Source organism: Sparus aurata, chromosome 3 (assembly GCF_900880675.1).
Source record: "Sparus aurata chromosome 3, fSpaAur1.1, whole genome shotgun sequence".
Classification (NCBI taxonomy): domain Eukaryota; kingdom Metazoa; phylum Chordata; class Actinopteri; order Spariformes; family Sparidae; genus Sparus; species Sparus aurata.
The window spans coordinates 7,324,199-7,344,104 of NC_044189.1; the positions used below are offsets into that span (position 1 = coordinate 7,324,199).

General features: G+C 41.4%; 1 protein-coding gene and 1 long non-coding RNA gene across 3 annotated transcripts in view; both read left to right on the top strand.

Moving 5' to 3' along the window:
* Positions 1–9,677, top strand: part of pkhd1l1.1 (PKHD1 like 1, tandem duplicate 1) — a 40,616-nt gene extending 30,939 nt beyond the window's left edge. For both annotated transcript variants that reach the window (XM_030412884.1, XM_030412885.1), the window contains exons 53-77: positions 128–299; positions 411–499; positions 780–943; positions 1,097–1,226; positions 1,381–1,499; positions 1,644–1,773; positions 1,930–2,103; positions 2,389–2,492; positions 2,753–2,879; positions 3,165–3,286; positions 3,369–3,459; positions 3,574–3,722; positions 3,848–3,970; positions 4,063–4,174; positions 4,410–4,526; positions 4,627–4,792; positions 5,088–5,320; positions 5,474–5,638; positions 5,731–5,888; positions 6,033–6,168; positions 6,695–7,039; positions 7,131–7,282; positions 7,387–7,533; positions 8,328–8,481; positions 9,071–9,677. In XM_030412884.1, the coding sequence (XP_030268744.1) occupies positions 128–299; positions 411–499; positions 780–943; positions 1,097–1,226; positions 1,381–1,499; positions 1,644–1,773; positions 1,930–2,103; positions 2,389–2,492; positions 2,753–2,879; positions 3,165–3,286; positions 3,369–3,459; positions 3,574–3,722; positions 3,848–3,970; positions 4,063–4,174; positions 4,410–4,526; positions 4,627–4,792; positions 5,088–5,320; positions 5,474–5,638; positions 5,731–5,888; positions 6,033–6,168; positions 6,695–7,039; positions 7,131–7,282; positions 7,387–7,533; positions 8,328–8,481; positions 9,071–9,336 (3,845 nt within the window). In that variant the 3' untranslated portion in view covers positions 9,337–9,677. The remainder of the gene's footprint in view (positions 1–127; positions 300–410; positions 500–779; positions 944–1,096; positions 1,227–1,380; positions 1,500–1,643; positions 1,774–1,929; positions 2,104–2,388; positions 2,493–2,752; positions 2,880–3,164; positions 3,287–3,368; positions 3,460–3,573; positions 3,723–3,847; positions 3,971–4,062; positions 4,175–4,409; positions 4,527–4,626; positions 4,793–5,087; positions 5,321–5,473; positions 5,639–5,730; positions 5,889–6,032; positions 6,169–6,694; positions 7,040–7,130; positions 7,283–7,386; positions 7,534–8,327; positions 8,482–9,070) is intronic.
* A 2,169-nt stretch (positions 9,678–11,846) lies between these two features.
* On the top strand, positions 11,847–13,061 carry LOC115579100 (uncharacterized). Its single transcript, XR_003983588.1, has 2 exons — positions 11,847–12,214; positions 12,578–13,061. It is a non-coding gene; the product is annotated as an uncharacterized LOC115579100 (long non-coding RNA).
* The last annotated feature ends 6,845 nt before the right edge of the window (positions 13,062–19,906 follow it).

The window sequence follows — 19,906 nt, forward strand, 5'->3', positions numbered from 1 at the left end:
GCATAAACACAGGTTAAACAAGCCTAATTATTGTAGTTTGTCCTCAAGATCATCGACCACTAAATCACACAGGAATGTTTAGAGTCATTCAGTGAGTAATTCTTTTCACATCCTTCTGTGCGTGCAGTATCTGGGAAGATGAGCCAGCGGCGGCGGCGTAACAGCGTTGACCGCTCCATGGTGGACTCCGCGGTGAACCTGAAGGTGTTCCGCTGCTTCCACCCCAACTGCATCGCACCAACACCACCACCTCCAGCCACACTGGCCCCATTACCCGCCGGCCGGCCCGCCGACTTCATGTATGTTTAACCCAACTGCAGCATGTTATACATGATTGGGAGCAAACTTGAATTCCAGAACACTAAAATGTCTTTTTTATCATTTCTATTTGTTTGTTTTTTTCTCTCCAGCGCCTGGTCTAATGCCTCTTTCTGGAAAAGTTCAGCCGAAAATAACTTCACTGTACCAGCAGAGGGCGCTGATGTCGTCATCCCATCAGGTAATGTCAAGAAGAAAAGAAAAAAAAATCTCATATAAACAACAACTAACAGGGACATGAGCATCATATTTTGCCACTTTGTTTGTTATCATTATTTCCTTCACGATAAAGCAGCAGAAAATATGGATACTAACTTTTTGACAATATCTCAACCATGTCTGGTGAATAAATTTGATTATAAAATAGACAACAAACGATTAAGTTCAAGTCTTTTCTTATCTTAGATCAGATCTTATGGTAAACTGTTAATATTACTCTTTGTATCCCCGTCAAACCACAGGTCAGTGGGTCGTCTTGGACGGCAGCACTCCTCCCCTCAACAAGCTGACAGTCGTCGGAGTCCTCGAGATCCCCGACGACACCACGAACACCTCGTCCAGCAGGCAGGCCCGGGCTGCGCCTCAGAACACTGTGGTGCTGGACGCTGTCTACATCTCCATCCAGGTGAGTGTGATCAATAATCTCTCTGATGTCCATGATGATTATACATTTTTAAATATATCTGTTTCATTATGTGTTTTTCAAGTAAAGAAAAGTGTTTGAATGGGGGGTAAAGGATGTTGAGTGACGTCATGTTTCCGTCTGCTGCTGTTTCAGGGCGGCAGGCTGATCGCGGGGTGGGAGGACAAGCCGTTCAGAGGTCAGCTGCACATCAAACTGAGAGGAAACCACCGCACACCTGACTGGCCTCTGCCGCAGGGACCCAACCAGGGATCCAAAGTCCTGGGTGAGAAAACAGCATCAGAAACAACTAAAACACAACATAACTGCTACAGTAACAGCAATGAGTCTTTGAACTAAATCTACCATGGATGTACTGCGTGGTGTTACAAGTTTTAGGACTGACTAAGTGTGTGTGTGTTTGTGTTGTTGTACCACAGGTGTGTTTGGTACTCTGGAGCTTTACGGACAACCTCACAGCGTTTATCACACAAAACTCGCTGCCACTGCCGCAGCTGGATCGAACAGTCTGACCCTGAAACAGTCTGTCGACTGGCAGGTCTGTGCGGCTTCTTCTCACTTTTAACTGTCTGCGTATTAAAATGCAAAGATGTTTATGTTAAATCCCTCTTTCACATATTTGAAAAGGTAAGTAATGAGTCATTTGTTCACATGTCTGCTTGTGTGTTTGCTGTGAGCGCAGGTCGGAGACGAGGTCGCCATCTCAACCACCAGCTACAACGCGTGGGAGACAGAAAAACGCCAGATCACCGCCGTGTCAGCAGACGGCCGCGTCCTGACCCTGAACCAGCCTTTGAACCACACTCACATCGGTCAGTTCAGCCTCTGTCTGTAAATTTGTGTGTTTATATCCATGTTGCACTAGATATTCAGCTGATTGTCACATTATAAAGGGTTTCACATCAAAATGACGTGTTCAGGTGCCTAAGATGAAACGTACTGACCTCGTTTCTTCTCTTTCTCCTCAGGTGAGACTCACACGGCCTCAGGTACGTCGGTCTCCTACACGCTGGCAGCTGATGTTGGTCTGCTGACCAGGAACATAAAGATCGTCGGTCAGGAGTATCCGGACATGATGAAGGAGTCGTACGGAGCCAGACTGTTGGTGGGCACCTACTCCTGGAAGGGAATCGACTATAAAGGTAAAATATTTACCACGTACACAAAATGTGTTTTCTAGACTTGTGCCTGGTGTTGCAGGATTTTTTATCGATCCATCGTGTTTTATCTATTTCACCATTTTCCTTTTTAGTTTTTAATGTCGTAAAAATATCACTTCTATCAGCTAATCCTTAATTTTTTTTTTTTTTTTATTATATATTGCTTTGGCCTTACCTTCACACTCATTTAGATTATTTGCATGTTATATTTATATTTGAACACATTAAGTGCGTAGTTGTGATGACCTGATTGTTTTGTTCCTGAAGGCAAAGCTCAGATCAGAAACGTGGAGTTCTTCCACTCTGGTCAGGAAGGCTGGATCGACGAGAGCGACCCTCGTTATTCTGTGGCCTTCCTCAACCTGGGACAGGTACAGATACAAACACACACACACACACACACACACACACACACAGTGCCCAACTGAAAATTAAGTATAAACTAACGACAATTTCTGTTTTAATTTCATGTATAAATGTCTTTTTTATTGGCCATATGTGAGCGGATTGTAACGTAATATGAAAAATGAAACCTTCCCCGTCTCTCTCGATTGTTTATATCAGCCTTTTGGACAAGTTGATTAATATCTGTTAAATTAATAGTGAACAGTGTTTTTTTCTGTGTTGAAAGGTTTCAGGAGAAGACTCGTACATTCAGGGTTGTTCTTTCCACGACGGCTTCTCTCCGGCCATCGGAGTGTTCGGGACAGAAGGACTGCACGTTGACGATAACGTCGTCCACCACACTGTTGGAGAAGGTAAACGCTGCTGGCAACTACACAGTCAGCATGATTTATTATTTCAAGTGCTGTACAATCCACACACCGATACAGATTATCTTTACTGTCACCGGCAATGTACAAGACCTCTTTAAAGTTAAATATATATACTTACACCTTTAGTAAAGTTTTTAAATATGATGTCAAACCTCCCAGCCTCTATTTGTAATTACATAACTACATAAAGATTGCCTTATTCTTTTAGTTAATCTCTTTCCATTTAATTCCTCTTCTGAATGAATAAAAATACATCTCCGTTCACAGGTATCAGAATCTGGGGCAACAAGATAACAGTGAGGAGGAACCTGGTGATGATGACGCTGTGGCCTGGATCGTATCAGGACAGAGAGGAGCCCTTTAACTTCGCCTGGAACGCCGCCATCGAGGTCCGTCCTCTCAAAACACAACAAAACGCACCTCTATGATTAATATCTACGGCTGCGTTTATAATCCGAACTGTGTTTTCAGGTCAACGAGGGGACAAACGCTGTCCTGCAGCACAACATCGTGGCAGGTTACGAGAGAGTCGCTTATCGTATCGATGGTGAAGTGTGTCCAGGTAACAGGAAGGATTTCACCGATGTTTCAGATAAAAACTAATCATGTCAGGTTACGTTTCACCAGTTTGTACATTTAAATTCTTAAGTCCTCACAGATTGATTTTATTCTGCAGGAAACACGAACAACAACGACAAGTGGATGCAGAACGAGGCTCACGGCGGGCTGTACGGAGTCTACATGAACAAAGACGGTTTGCCCGGCTGCAGCCTCATCCAGAACTTCTTCATCTGGAGGAGCTTCGACTACGGCATCTACTTCCAGGTTTCACTTCAGTTCCTCTATTTCTTAACACAAGCGATGTCCGGAGACCAGAAACTCAACGAAATGAGCAGCAAGGAAATGTTCTACATAAATAAGATTGTGCTTGTTTCCTCTCCCCGTCACAGACCACCATGAGTATTGTCATGTTGAATGTGACCCTGGTGGACAACGGCTTGGGCATCATGCCCCTCGTCTACCTTCCTCCGTCTCTCTCCCATCAATACGCTGATAAAACTGTGCACGTTAAGGTGAGGATTTGATTTACCCTCTCTTCACCCCGTCATTAACTTTAGTTGGACTTGGCAGCTTTCATATTCCTCCTCGTCTTTTATTTTCCCAGAACTCCCTGATTGTTGGCAGCAGCCCGAACTTCGACTGTTCAGCCGGTTTGCCCTCCGGCGACTTCAACATCATGACCAGCAACTCACAACGAGCCCCGAGACCTCGCAATGGTACGACGCACACGCCCGTCACATATCACTGCTACAAAGAAGATGACGATGAAAACTAGTGTACAGGGTTGCAACACACTTTAAAAAGACTGATTTTTTGGGATATGCCTTGAAGGATAATCCCACGGGTCAGCAGGAAGTAGAAAGTGACAACAAGACACAGGAGGATATAACTACAAAATAAAACAGGAAATCAACGAACCAAAACCATGACAGTTTTCCTCACTTTGTGCAGGAGGCAGATCTGGAATCAGCTGGCCGACTTTTCAATCTGGGCACAACACTGCTCCGGAAAAGCCCCATCATCTGAACATGAACTACAACGCGATCAAAGGACTGATGAAAGTCGATGGTGAGTTCAGGCTGTGAGGATTTTTGAAAATGTAAAGTACGTCTTTAGAATAATCCGAGTGGGAACATATTTCTTATTCCTTATGTCTCTCTTCCTCTAGACACGACTTTCGTTGGCTTCAAAAACGTCTGCTCCAGCGAGACGAACTTCATGTTCATCACCAACCCGCTGAACGAGGACCTGCAGCACCCCGTGCACGTTTCAGGCGCAACGTTGATTGACAGCACAGAGGGGGCCAAAGTCTTCATCCACAGGGCGGACGTCCGGTAAATCAGTCTACATCAACAGATACCAGACATGTGAAATCTATAATGTAGTTTGTACACACATCATCAGTGAGTAAGAGGGAAAAGAAGACGCTTATTGAAAATTATACACTTGGATAAGTCAAAAAAATGCAGCAGAGATAGTTTTCAGAGGAAAATGGAAAACAATATTTGATGTTATTGTTATGAAGTGACCTTGAAAGTTATATAGGTTTGTATGAATAAATAACTACATTTAGGATTTAAACTAACAAAGTGTAAAAATTAAAATTGATCATTGTTTCCCCCGCCTCAGTAAAGCGAACCCCGCCGACTGTGTGGACATGGAGTGCGATGCGAAGAAGAAGACTTTGTTGATAGACACGGACGGGTCGTTCCTGGGTGCGGTCGGAGCCGTGGTGCCCCAGGCTGAGTACGAGTGGGACGGCGATCCCAGGAGGGGGCTGGGCGACTACCGCATCCCCAAAGTCATGCTCACCTTCCCCAACGGCAGCCGCATCCCTGTGAACCAGATCGCTCCATACAAAGGTAACGGGAGTAAAAACAGATCAATGCCAACGACAAAGATCAGATTCTAAACTGAACAGAAACTGGGAAAAAAAAAAGAATTATGACAACAAACGTCCTCTTATTCTGAATTTTATAAATATTAAATACTGTGTTGCTTCTTTTTTTCCTCAGGTGTGATCAGGAAAAACTGCACGTACATGAATACCTGGCAGAGCTACAAGTGTTTCCAGTTGAACTACAGGATGCTGGTGATTGAGAGTCTTGACGCTGACACAGAAACCAGACGTCTGTCCCCTGTCGCTGTGCTCGGAGACGGCTTCGTGGATCTGATCAACGGTAGGTCGCGTTCTAAGTGATATCTCTGAAATAAAGTTAAAAAAAAACGGAGAGAGAGTGTCTTTAATTTAGCCGTGTATCTGTGTGTTCAGGTCCTCAGGATCACGGTTGGTGTTCGGGCTACACCTGCCAGAAGAGAGTGTCTCTCTTCCACAGCGTCGTCGCCACCGGTCGCTCCTACGACGTCTACTTCAGCAGCGTCAGCCCTCAGAAGCTTCGCCTCATGATGCTGAACACTAATCCATCTGAGGTCAGTGCACAACAACACAGCACCGCTCTACTCTGAATATCATTTTCAGATTTAGTCAAATCACATTTTCAGGTGTAGAAATGTGGCTTCTGTTCATTTTTTTCACTTGTCACAAGGACACATTTTGTTTTTCGCTTCATGCAGAGCGTTGTCGTGTCGGTCTTCTACTCCAAGCCTCAGCGGTTGGATGTGTATGTTGACAACAAGCTGGTCGCTCCCACTAACGCTAAGTGGAACGCTGACAACACTGACTACACCCTGAAGAAGCCGATCTATGAAGGTACTAAAGCTTAAAACGTATATGACTGTAAATCAATTCAGGCATTAAAACAAGCCTGATAGGACCTACAGTATCTGTAAAACACTATAATCTCAACATGTCGCTTGAGGTTTTGCTCTTAAGTGTAATCACATATTTGGATCGGGCCAGAACATGTAGCCTACACAATTTTGGTCGTGTTTCCTTGATTGGATTTCGTAGTTTGTTGACTTTTGGAGATTGAGCTCAAACTTCAACATCTGGCAGCCATTTCTGATTTGAAATTAGAAAAATAATCAGAAATGTGTTTTAACAATACACTTATTTATGCATCAGATTGATGTAGGCTGGTGTTATTGCTTATGTATGACAGGTGGAGCTGTTTGCCAGTTTATACTCTGAACTTGAATAAAAACATGTGAATTATTATTCAATGTCAGTATTATAAGCCATCATCTCTTTACTTCAAGTGAACAGAAACTATAAAAATTTGCTTTAATTCTTGATTCTAATTCATTTTCTGTTGTTCTTTCTTTAATCCCTCCAGGTCAATACGTCCCTCAGCTGAACGCCACTTTGGGAACCAACTTCTTCGACCCGGATTACAAGATGCTGAGGGTTTTGGTGAGAGGCTCAGAACCCGTAGAGATCCGAACCTCCCCGGTTCTCTTCCTCGCCTTCGAGCTACCCGCCATGACGGAGGACGAGTTCTTCGGAGACAACCTGGTGCAGAACCTCGCTACGTTCCTCAAAGTTCCCCCAAATATGATTCGAATCACAAAGATCATCCGGGAGGATGGAGGTGCTCGGCGCAGGAAGAGATCCACGGGCCTGAAGGTGGAGGTTGAGATCCAGAAACCTCCAGTCCAGCAGACCACCAACAGCACCAACGGTCAGCGGATGGGGAAAACCAAATCCTAACATGTAAACATTCCCACTGAGCTCAGTTAGTTAGACTGACATCTCTTTTTTTAATCCGTCAGATGAGGAGGACTTCACCTTGTTGAAGACTATTGCTGATGATCTGGGTCAGGCTGCAGTTTCTGGAAACCTGAGCCAGTCCATCGGTTTCAACGTGTCTTCCCTGGGCGTCATCCCACCGCCTCCTGCATCGTCCGACCCCAGCTGGCGTGAGGTGAACTACGCGACTTGATCATATGGAATTCTGCTTTGTAAAATCTATAGTAAGATTTCCATGAGTGCTCACTGGTTCGATGGTTTCCTGCTGTTGAATTTCAGGAGGCATCAGTAGAAGTGACGAGGGAGGAGCCTGAAGTGAGCTTCGTGTCCAGCGTGTCCAGCCTGCTGCTGCTCGTGGAGCCGGTCGCCGGGGAGTACGTGGGTCCTCTGAGCCAGCAGCCCAGGCTCATGGCTGTGGATGAGATGGTGAGACAGTGATAACGTCTCCAGACAGTCACTGTGAAATGTGGTGTTTTAAAGTTAGAGACAGGAATGAAACATCATTCGTATCGCAGCTCAGGACTGGATATTACTGTCCTGTTGTAGATCAGACTGTCCTGATTTAAATCCAGCTGTGTACGTTCGACGTCTCTGTCTCTGATTTGCGGTCGTCTCTCCAGATTTTCAATCCATCTTCCCTCACGTCCATCATGATTACTGACATTTGAAGCAATCAATCCTCTGTTCAACCAATAATTATCTTGATTGTTGATATTTTCAGAGTTCAAAGAGCATTTATTTTTGCTTTTACTGTCTTTGTTTACTAGATTTTTTTTTTTTTCGTCAAAAAGGAAAATGTTTCCCCTCTAGAATCATCTTAGAAGGAGCGTAGTGAGACAGTAATTACCTTGTTAAATACACTAAATTGATTACACGTAAACAGAATGCAAATCTAAAAGCAAATTTCTCCTCATTTTCACATTTGTAACCACAAATTTAAAATGAAAATACCAAAAAAAGCTATTTTAAAAAATGCTTTCTTTAGGAGGGTCATTTCAAAGTCAGAGCTCAGAGACATCAGAGAGCAGGAAGTGACAATAAGAGTCCTGTTTAATAACTTGACGCCTCTTAAGGCTATAAAAAATTTGTAATATCTTTAAATTAATTCTAACGGCAACAGGTAGCCTGTGTAAACAGCCAGGATCTGTAATGAAATGTGATCATGTTCAAACATATTGAAGTATTATCTGTCTGTAAACACTGCCCTCTGCTGGCTGCAGGGTAACTGTGTCTCTGTGGGAGTGACGACTCTGACTGTGACAGCCAGCCTGAAGGACTCCAGTGGGAACAGCGTGGACGGACTGGCCGGAAACACCACCATCGAGTTCAGCACCTGCTGGGCAAACTTCACCGACCTGTCCCTCCTCAACGGCGGTACGTCTGAATAAATATACAATGTTTGACACACGTTATTTTCACACTGTATGTCCAAACCCTTTTTTTAAATGACAAATTCCTTATCAAAGCATAACTAGTTAAAAATTGTGCTGAAAAATAGATGTTATCTTACATTTTTATTAAATTCATTTTGGTGTGCAATTAATCTTTTTTCCTGCTGTAATTATCTGTACAGTTCCCTCACTGCACTGCCTAAAAATCACATTTTGTAAGTTTTTAGATTTTGGACAATTTTATTCAGAAATACATGATACATAAGTAGAAATATGTGAAAATCCTGAATGTCTGTTCCACAATCACAGAACAGTGTTGAAAAGAAATGAGAAGTTTATTTTTTTCATTATGCACCTCAAGAAAAAAGTCAATATGTTGAGAGAAAAAGGTTAAAATACAATTTCTTATAGCGAGGACATTCAAGTACATAATGAAAAAAGAATAATACTCTTCTGTACACAAAATATATAAAACCAACTTCATATACAATCGGAGGATACAAAGAAATATTTACTTGTTCCTTTAAATTTCATGTGAATCATCGCCACACTTTCTCCTCTTCTCCCTGCAGGTGAGAACCTGACCATGGTCTTCACTCTGAAGGAGTGGGGCGCTCAGTCTCGCAGCTTCACCGTCAAAAACACTCCGACCACCGAGTCACCGACGACCAGCAGCAACGCCACTGATCTCACCTCCACCCCATCCACCGTGAGCACCATCGCACCACCGCTCACCACAGACGACGACGACGACAGCATCTTCAGCTCCAGCACCACCGTCTCTGCAGGCAGTCTGTGTCTGGTCAGTGTCATCTACGCCGTGGCAGACATATGTTAGATAATCCTGTGAAGCTGAGTGGGTTTAATGAAGGATACCTCTGTGTTACGTTCACCTGAACATGAAGTCTGTAAAACACTTTGAATGTAACCTTTTTTTCTGATTTAAACACGTGGGTTCATTGGATACAACACATACAACTCTCAAAAGACTTTATTCAAGTTTATTTTGTGTAATTATTTTTGAAAAATGTCTTTCTACTGTATTTATATAACAGGTGCAATAGGGCTTAACTTGAATCTAATAAGGTGAAGGAAGGTGTAAAGTTTGCATTTTTGTTGATCATTGTTTAAAACTATTTTTCCCTTTTCAATAAATTCTATTTTTCATTGTTAAACATCTCTGAGGTCAGTGTTTGTCTTCATTGATTACAGTTTTTCCCACTTGTTTGGAACACAAAGATATCTTGAGACATTACATTTTACTTTTACTTAAGTATAACTTCTGGATATTTTACAGTATTTATAGTTATAGAAAATCATGTAAAAAAGATATCTTAGAAACAATTAGCCTAATTGAACATTGTTTATGAATATTTCCCAGTTTTATTTTGAAATAGCTCACAGGAATTTCAACCTACCAACACCAATCTACTTCTCATTTGTTTGTGAGGTTACTAATTGTTTCTGGAACATTTTCACATGATCTGGCAGATAATGGTTGTGAAAGATCAATACCGACCTTACAAACAGATGAGAAGCAGAACGGTGTTGGTAGGTTGAAATTCCTGCCAGCTATTTCAAAAAAATTATTCATAAATAATGTTCAATGAATACTAATTGTTTCTGGAATGTTTTGACATCACTTAAGTGATTGACATTACCCAGAGTCAATGGTCAATGACCACTGGCACACTGGGTGGCCGATCAGATTACAGGAGGGGCGGGCGCACCCATCCCGTCAGACTGCTAAAGTGAGTAATGCGCACCGAGGACTTGCTGGTTATTAACTGATTCTACTTGTTGGTGGGACAAAAACTTCAATAATGAAGCAGATAGTTTTTGTGTTTCTGGCTGTTTCAACCCTTCCTGGAGTGATCACAGGTGAGTGAGTTTGATTATTATTTTATCCACCTTGCTGTGGACACGCTTGATAGAGACAGAGAGGAGCCGCTGCCCAGTACCGCCGCTGGCCATTTTGGTGCCCTAAGCGTAATTCCTTTATGATGCCCCCACCCCCGAGAAAAAAAAAAGTTTGTTTTTGCCAGTTTAACTTTTTATTACCAAACATATAACTCAATACCAATAACACAATAGCAGCATCACAATGTAACACCTAATAACAATAAAACTATAAAGGAAAATCCTGTATCTTCCTCTTGGCTACGTCATCCTCCTTGTATCTCGGCAGTGACCCTGCATTAATTTAGAAATAGGAAGAAAAAGGATCAGCATAGAATGAGTCAAAATATGAAAGCATGCAGCTAAGGAGCTCTCCCCCTTTATTACTTATTTATCAACTATTTGATAAGTCTAATTTAATCTAATCTAAAAGCATAATAGACTGAGTTGCAATATTGCACATAATTCAACAACAATGTTTGCTTTATATCATTCATTATGACATTTTATATTCATATCTTACCAACAGGAATAAGAGAAAATGATACACCTTGCACAAGACTACATTTCTGAATCTTAAACATTATTTTACCATCTAACCTCTTAGTGAACGTAGGCTACCCGTTTTAAGGTTCTTTTTCCAAAACGATATACCGAAATTAAAAGCATGACAGCTCCCACATAGTTTGAGACTCAGGGATGTGCTTGGGACCATTGGAAAGGTAACAACCTCAAGTTGTTTCTAGAAGACGTGATTTTATGACAGACTGACACAGAGTTACAGAGGTTGGAACACAGGTTTTGGTTTCCGTCCAATTCAAATGGCAATAAACTGACTACGATATAAGGGCTCAGGTATGTCTATGGACACAATTAGGACATAGCCACGCGTCTCAGCTTGCTACACTCAAAATTTGAAGTCAAAAGACTGGAAAACTGATTTTTCCCATTTTTTTTTCTAAAGGCGCGTCTGTGCGTTTTGCTTGGGTCCTTTATTCCAAGAGCGCCTACTGAGATTCAAAGGCTTATAACTTGAGAACCCCTTTACCTAGAAACATAATCTTGGTCTCGAATGAAAGCTAAGACCCTGGGGTTTCTTGATTGTTCGACACTTGTAGCTAGTTTTGGGTAAAATGACATGGATATTCCCATTCTATGGACTCTTGGCGAACTATGAAAAAAAAATTGTGGCATGACGTTGTAGCTGTGGAAAAAGGGAACACTCCGTAGGTATGTAGGCATTCTTGCTTCTTGCGGTAGAGGGCTCTCTAATGTTGTGTCATGGTGAGTTTAGAAGGTCTGGAAATAACTTTTTTGGGCTTAAAATAATCACGACAGTCTCAGCTTTCCAAGAATGAGTATACACTGTTAAGATCTGATGCTTTAAACTGTTAGCACCAGTTAGCAAGGGTGTTCGTTTAGTGAAGGGTGTTCCTGATGTAACCCATGTTAAAATATGACATATAAATAAGAATAAATAGTTTAAAAGCTGCATAAATAAGGTTAAAAGTTAAAAGTGATTCATTTAATGTAAATTGATTTCTCAGAGTTAATTAAAACTGTTAATACAACAATAATTTAATGTTGAAGATTAAAAATATGTTGACAGAAAATTCATGTCGCTGCCCCTTTAAGAGGCGAGTGACGCTAGACGCAGCACCTGAGAGACGCTGCAGCAGAGGAGAAACCGGAGATAAGGAGCGGTAGTTAACAAGCAGAGAAAAGAGTGAAAAAGTTGATTTTGCAGTTGAGAAACATAACTTGCCTGGTCGGGAACTGACGGGGGATTTTATGAAAACTAAGCCACACCGGTTTTGGTGAGTTTTGTGTTTATTTTCGTGCACATTTACCGTGTTGTACTTTTCTTTTCTGGTGGAGAGCCTAGCTAAAAAAACGTAGCTGTTAACAAGCAAATGCTTTGCCATAAATTGTTAACCAGTTAATATTTTGTGTTTATGAGGACTGTGAATGTTGTAAAAGTGTATGTACGCTGTGTGAATGAAAGATATGTGCAGCAGTTGTGTGGGCGACGGAGTTGTGAGTTAAGAGACCGCTCCGCCGCCATTTTGAGATGAAAAAGCACCGTAGCAGTAACGTTACAACTCAGAGACTGTGAAATAATTGTTTGTGTAATTTGAGGATTTGACAGAGATTTATTGTGTTTATGACCTGTTACACAGGTCAGGTTTTTTTGCTCGGTTTGAAGCTCGGACGGAGCGAGGACTGGTCTGCACTGTGCGGGCGTGCACATTCACAGACGGGATCCAAGATGGCGGGCTATACCCAGATCTTCATTCTCACCTTCTCCATCGCATCAGTGAGGAAATCTTCTGCATATGGTGACTCGCTGCCAGAGTGGTAGGAGTATCAGGAATTATTTTTGAACTGAACTGAGAGCTGATTGGATTATTATTTCTTGGACTGAATCGAACTGAAACTTTTCATTGAACTGAACTCTTGAACCCTCATTTGGACTCGAACTTGAATTGAAAGTGTCATACTTTTATTTGCATATTGAGTTCATATATTTGAATGTGATTTGAAATGATTGTGGTCCACTTTGATTTGAATGTGTATTTGAAGGTATTTTCTTGCCTGTAAAGGAAGGGAAAAAAAGTTAACTCAGAAAGAAAAATAGGAATTCCAAAAATAGGTGTAACCTAAGAAAAAGACTGGTCCAGTTCAACTTATTTAGCTTGACTGAAATAACCTGGGTGAACTAAAGAACAAAAAAGAGTGAATTACCTTTTCATTTATTATAATTGCCTCAATATTAAGAACCTGCAGAGTACTCTTTTCGTTTGTGTACTGTGTTTTATATGTGTGTTTTGCATTCAGTAAATTGCCGGCCTTTTACATTTAAAGAAACGGTCTCTGGTGTGATTATTTTTGCTCCCCACTCCTTAGAACCTAGAACTAGTCCAGTGGCGCAGTAAATGGTGTGATACCGGTGCTACACTATGTTTGAACGGTGTTCCTTAAGGGGTTAGTTGAATACAACTTAAATATGGTTATGATAGCATTTTGTCTACTACGAAACGTTTTTTCTATTTCACTGGCGGATATCGTCCATGCCTTTGCATCCTGATAATCAATACGCCATTTCATTTTGTCATAGCTGAAGCAGTAACAGTCTGAGTGTTTCAGACTTCACATTATCAAGTTTTCAAGAGCCATTTTCTGTCCCACTGCATACCGACACCTCACCTAATGTGTGTCAGAGACTGTAGCCTACAGAATTCTACTGAATGACAACCCTAAAGATGGTTGTGGGTGTATTGCTAACGCCAAAATATGCGTTTTCGAATGACACTATGCCAGGTACACTTCGCTAAATGCCTGGCTAATGTTTGTTGGTATTAGTTGTATAATCGCAATATTACATTATTATTAATATTGCTTATACCATGGTCTGGGGGAATACTCGATTCTGATTCAGATCTGATACGCCAGCTAGTGCATTGATTTACAGTGGTGAACAGTCAATTTGACTGGAACTACTTAGTAGGTGTCCATATATCAGGGGTTAATGGACACCCTGCAGCCAATCAGAATCGAGTATTCCCCCAGACCATGGTATAAAGTAAAGTAACAGCTAGCGTGCGTCAGTTACTTGTAAAATGCATAGGTAATGTTAAACAGTAAAATCTCAATTTAGCTTGCAGCTAAGTTACAACATATTTGTGTTTGCTACATTAGCAATAACGTCAGCTAGTTCGAGGTGTATGCTGGCCTAACCATCACATTAGCAGCTCATTTAATTAAGCAATATTACCCGAAAGGGTGTGCTTTAACGTCATCTGAGCACGACAGTGGTCAGCGCCGAGGGCCGCAAGCAGCACTTAAGTGCTCAAATGACGTTGAAGCACACCCTCGAGGGTAATATTGCGATTATACAACTAATACCAACACAAATAAAATGTATAATCAAAATATATCCATGTTGATCGACATTTTGCTCTCAAATTTTAAAGGTTTTTGCGAGTGTGCATCGCGTTTCCATGGAAACACATGGGGTCTGACTAATAACTGAAACAAAATCAGTCACGTCAGTAGACTCATATGTGTAATGGAACGTAGTTTACCACTCCAGCAAATAATCCAACCCTTAGTAACGACCTAGCAACAGAAAGGATTTTCGAGTCCCAGATGATGAACTCTGAGCTGACGTTAATGTTTTATCGCGGTCTCGGAATTTCCCGAATTTACGGAAGAGGATTAGGGCCACATGTGAATTTTCTTTTTTGTTCTGACTTTAAAGTCAGAATTCTGAGAAAAAAGTCAGAATTCTGAGATTAAAGACAGAATTCTGACTTTTTTCTCAGAATTCTGACTTTAATGTCAGAATTCTGACTTTAATCTCAGAATTCTGACTTTTTTCACATGTGGCCCTAATCCTCTTCCGTACACCGTGGTCACAATAGTGTCTCTCACACTGAAGGGAAAATAAATAATAGCCAGGGCATTTATTTGTTTCAGTCACTTAACAGACCAGGCGGCAATTTGGGACCAGGCGTTTAATTCCCCCCTCTCAAAAATTTGAGATGAAAATGTCTCAAACTTCTCCAGCTTCTCGGTTAATTCTCCGGCATCCTGCTGGGCAATAGTTGTCTTCTGCAAGTGAAGTTGTTGCGGCGGAGGAAACGATTCAGCCAACCAGCACTCACAGATAACTCCTCATCTCTGCTGTCACTCACGGTGGCGTACATTTGTTTCTCCATCGCCCTGATCATTTTGCGGGACACTCTCTCCTGGCGTGCCCGTTTGCTGATAACTAATTCCCGCATGTTTATGTCAGGCTCCTCGCTGGCCTTCTTCCTCCCTCCAGCAGGCAGCCTGGCCCTGTTGCTGTCCTCCTCGGAAAGACGCTGAATCTTCGTTTTATTTTATCGCCAATCTCTCACTCTCTTGGGGTTGACAGAGAAACGTCTAGCGGCTGCTTCTCCTGAGTTTTCCTCTGCATATTTTACGGCAGAAAGTTTGAATTTCAAGCCGTACTTAAAAAAAAATTTTCTCCAGCTCTGACAGTTACTATGTTGCCATGGAGATGGATACACTATTGCCACAGACTTGGCGGAGTAATATTTTGAATAATGAGTCAGGTGTGCTGTCATGCTGATTTGAGCACGGTCAAAATGTCTTGTTGACCAATCAGGTTGCTTGGTCAGAACTACTTGTTAATATGTTAATATGTATAACAATGATTAAACATGGACATACCTGCAAGTGATGCACGGGCATCATCTGGCAGCTTCTTCTTTCTTTTCTCTGCTCCTGACTCCTGTGTTTTCGAGGCCATTTCCAAAAAACTTGACAGCCCGCAATGTGTGTGTGTGTGTTGGGGAGGGGGGGGGGTCACCATCGTTACCTTCTTGAGCAACCAAATATATCTCTTGTTCTGTTGTTCTGCCTGTTCTGTGATATACATGCCTAAAAAGTGCCCAATATTTCTATAGTGAAATAACATCGCCATTATAATTATTATGACAATGATGATTTTTCATTAGGCTTTTTTTGGTGCCCCCTCAGCACATTGCGTGATGCGCGTGGTGGGAGCGGCCTCAGAGTGACTCACATAGATGACTCGTGACATTGGAATGACTTGAACCTTTGTGAGTTATAAATCCATTAACTTAACTTCCTTGTGGGGGCTAACAAGTCGACTTCCACTTATTCAACGAATCATATTTCAGAGAAGCGCCCATTTGTGCTTGTTAAACTAACGGCTTGTTAATAAGAATAGTCTAATATGACAGCTGTAGGCTGTTTATCTTGCCACACATCTTAAACTTCTTTCAGATATTGAGTTATAAACATTGCTGTTCATAACTCCTACTAACATTCTCAGTAGCAGTCGCAGTAGTCATTTCTTGGTTTTGTCAGGTTTTTAGATGTGTTGGAAAACCTTGGAAAAAATGACTCGTGTCTAATATATGTCTCAGCCTACGTAGCTGTGCGTGGGTGTGTGTGTTTGTGTTTGTGTTTGTTTGTGTGTGTGTGTGTGTGTGTGTGTGTGTGTAACTTATGGCGGGTACACACTACAGGATTTTTCAAACCTCCACAGATTAGGAGACCACACACTTGATGATAACAAAAGACAGATCTCTCCAAGCAGTAACTAACCATTTTATATACTGGCAGGGTTGCTTTAGTAGTAGTAGTACTACCACCATTTATTGCATGATTATTACTATAAAATAATAATCATGCAATAAATGATTAATAATATAGAAAGTTCGGAGGGGACTTAAAGGAGAACTTCGGTCTATTTAAACATGCAGCTTCATTGCTCAAGCTACCCTTGACTAGCCAGTACCGAAGTAGCGAACAAATTTGGTCCAACCATTACAGAGCTCCGTGAACGGAGACTTAGCATTGAACGCTAACAGCATGGGGTCAGAACTTTACACTGTGTTTTAAGCGTCTTAACATGCTCCACATCTCACACCAAAAGTTATGCAACATCAGCAGACACCTTAGCACACAGCACTGTAGCGGGTATGACTCAAACTGAATAAAAAAGTAGTTAAAACAGTGTGTTTGTGCAAGCAGCTACTTACCTGTTTGTTGACATCCGTGTCGTCCAGTAGCTAGACCAAACTAGTCAATCTGTCGAGCGTGCACTTACTCCTTCACTGACGGAGACGGAAACATAATCCAGCATTTTCGTGCTTATGTTCATAATGTACATGTCCATGTTACAGCCTGTCATGAGCCATGAGCCTTACAATAGCCTGTTAAGCCTGTTAAGTGCACACTCGGTGGATATGCTAGTTTGGTCTAGCTACCGGAAGATGCGGATGTCAACAAACAGGTAAGTAGCTGCTTGCACAAACACACTGTTTTAACTACTTTTTTATTCATTGAGAGTCATACACGCTACAGTGCTGTGTGCTAAGGTGTCTGCTGATGTTGCATAACTTTTGGGGTGAGATGTGGAGCATGTTAAGCCGCTTAAAACACAGTGTAAAGTTCTGACCCCATGCTGTTAGCGTTCAATGCTAAGTCTCCGTTCATGGAGCTCTGTAATGGCTGGAACAAATGTGTTCGCGTATTCGGTACTGGCAAGTCAAGGGTAGCTTGAGCAATGAAGCTGCATGTTTAAATCGACCGAAATTCTCCTTTAAGCTGTAGGTTATCTGAGTTTGAAATATCACCATCTGTAATTAAACTGGATTCATGTCAATTATGCGTGCAGCACAATGCCAAAAAAAGAAAGGATACAGAAAAGGAAGGACAAGGAGCGCCAGGAAGCAGCTGATGGTTGCAGACCTCTTACAGTTTTTCTCAATTGCCAAAACACAATTTCTGAAACCTTGCTTCATTTTCTGAAAACATTAAACACAAAACCTCACCTTCAAGCACTATTTACAAAAGCTCTGACTCCTCATGCAAAATGAAACTTTCGCCTCAAAACAGATTTACCTGTGCTCAAAACCAAACACTGCTCTCAAATCATTAACAAAGCGATCAAAATGATATACAATGTCAAGCAGTCAGTAAACAATACACCAAAAAAATAGAAAACACGTGTTTCAAAACCTATAGTTCTTAGGGAGAAGTACATTTTTAATCTCAAAACAAATTTCATATTTTTCCGTCATTGTATTTTGATGAATGAAAACATGTTTTATAGTAGCTCAAAATTGATCAGAAATTATACTCTGCTTTGCTCTGTGCATTTTTTTTTGTTCTTCCTCCTCCTTGCAACCCCTATTTTTATAGCACTGTATCCTGCATCTCACAAACTTGTCCTTTGTTTCTGTGATACTGTAATTCTTGTTCTTTGTTGATATGAACCTGCAACCAGTCAAAATCGATTGAGGAGTCAGTAATGTAAACAAATGGAAAGCACAATGTTCAGGGCCAGACAATGTGTTTATTGTACAGTATACAGCCTACAATGCACTGTACTACAGTATATAATACAAAAATCAAAGAAGTAAACGTGATCAATGTGCTTCTTCTTGTCTTTGGGCTGGGTCAGGCCAGAGCACTTTGTCAACGTCACACGCAATATTTTCCCCCTGAGGCAACGGGGCTCTGAGCTGGCTTATATTTGTTGTGTCACATCATTTGAAACAACTGAAATCAATTTTGAGTGTTTGTGTTTAATCAATGACATGTGTTCTCTAATTGTATTTGATTGTTGCCACTTGTGTTTACCAGTATGGATGACATGTGCATTAGTGTGCAGAATGTGTTTTGAGAATGAGAATGCGTTTAGAGTTCTGCTGAAAAGTCTAAGAAATGGCAATTGCATATCACTCGCAGCTACACAGGATACACAGCTAAGTAGTTAGCTTTCTATAAGTACCTTGTTTATTAATTTTACATTAATCTACATATAGTGTTATTAAGGCCTGAAAAAAAATGTGGCACGCACTATGTGCGTTCACGTACTGCCCCTTTCTGACTTTGAGCCCCTGCCCCTCTATAATCATGTGCACGTCCCTGCAGAAGGACCAGAAAGTAACACAAGATCATGCTCACATGCTGGGTTTCTCTCTCCACTGTTCTCTGATAGCTTTTTCGTGTCTCTTTCTTTTTTCAAGCCTCTACATGCATGGTCTTAGAATAGGGTCTCTAAACATAAATGGGAGGAGAGACAGTATATTAAGGAAGAATGGATGGACACTGAGGTCAGTTGAGGTTGGTTTACTGAGGCACTTCCCATAACATGACAGGAACATGGCTAAAGGTCAGCAACATAGCAGCGGTGGTGCTATAGACTCTGACTACTGAATAAACCACATTTCTCCTATGCTGCCACCTAGAGACATCTCCTAAGATAACACAGCATTCTCAATGACATGATCACACATCTGGATCTGTGAGACACATGGAGTTTAAAGCATCCACAGTCCGCCATATTGATTGTGGCAACTCTGCCACGTGAACTAATACAAGTCAATGGAGTGAACTTTATAAAGCTCCTTTTACAAAGTGCTATAACTTAATGCCTCTCATTTACACATTTACACACGTACGAATATTTTTGGGAAACAGATAAGTACCAAAAACAACGTCTGTTACATTCTCTAATGATTAGAACGATAACTACTCCTTATATGTTTAGTCTACAGGTAGGCACCAAACCCACAGATGTATTTTTCTAATGTTTACATTTACATTTACATTAAGGGCATTTATCAGGCGCTTTTGTCCAAAGCAACTTATAATAAGTGCATTTGTCACAAGAGAGAAACCACGACATCACCGTCGAGGGAGCAAAAAGAGAAATATAGAAACAATTGTCAAGCCCTCATCTGAGGATCATAACTGCTATTTGTCAAAGATTCTTTAAGCGCACAAGTGCTATGCACGTGACTTATAAGCAATTGGTCATATATCATATCAGCCTGTAACACAGGGAGCTCATTATTTCAAGCACCCAGTGGTCACCTACAGCAACCTATAGTAACAGTAGCTTCATGAGACTTACCCACAGTCAGGCTATGCCAGTGAATGTAATGCTCTTACTGTGATGATACATGACATTTAAATAC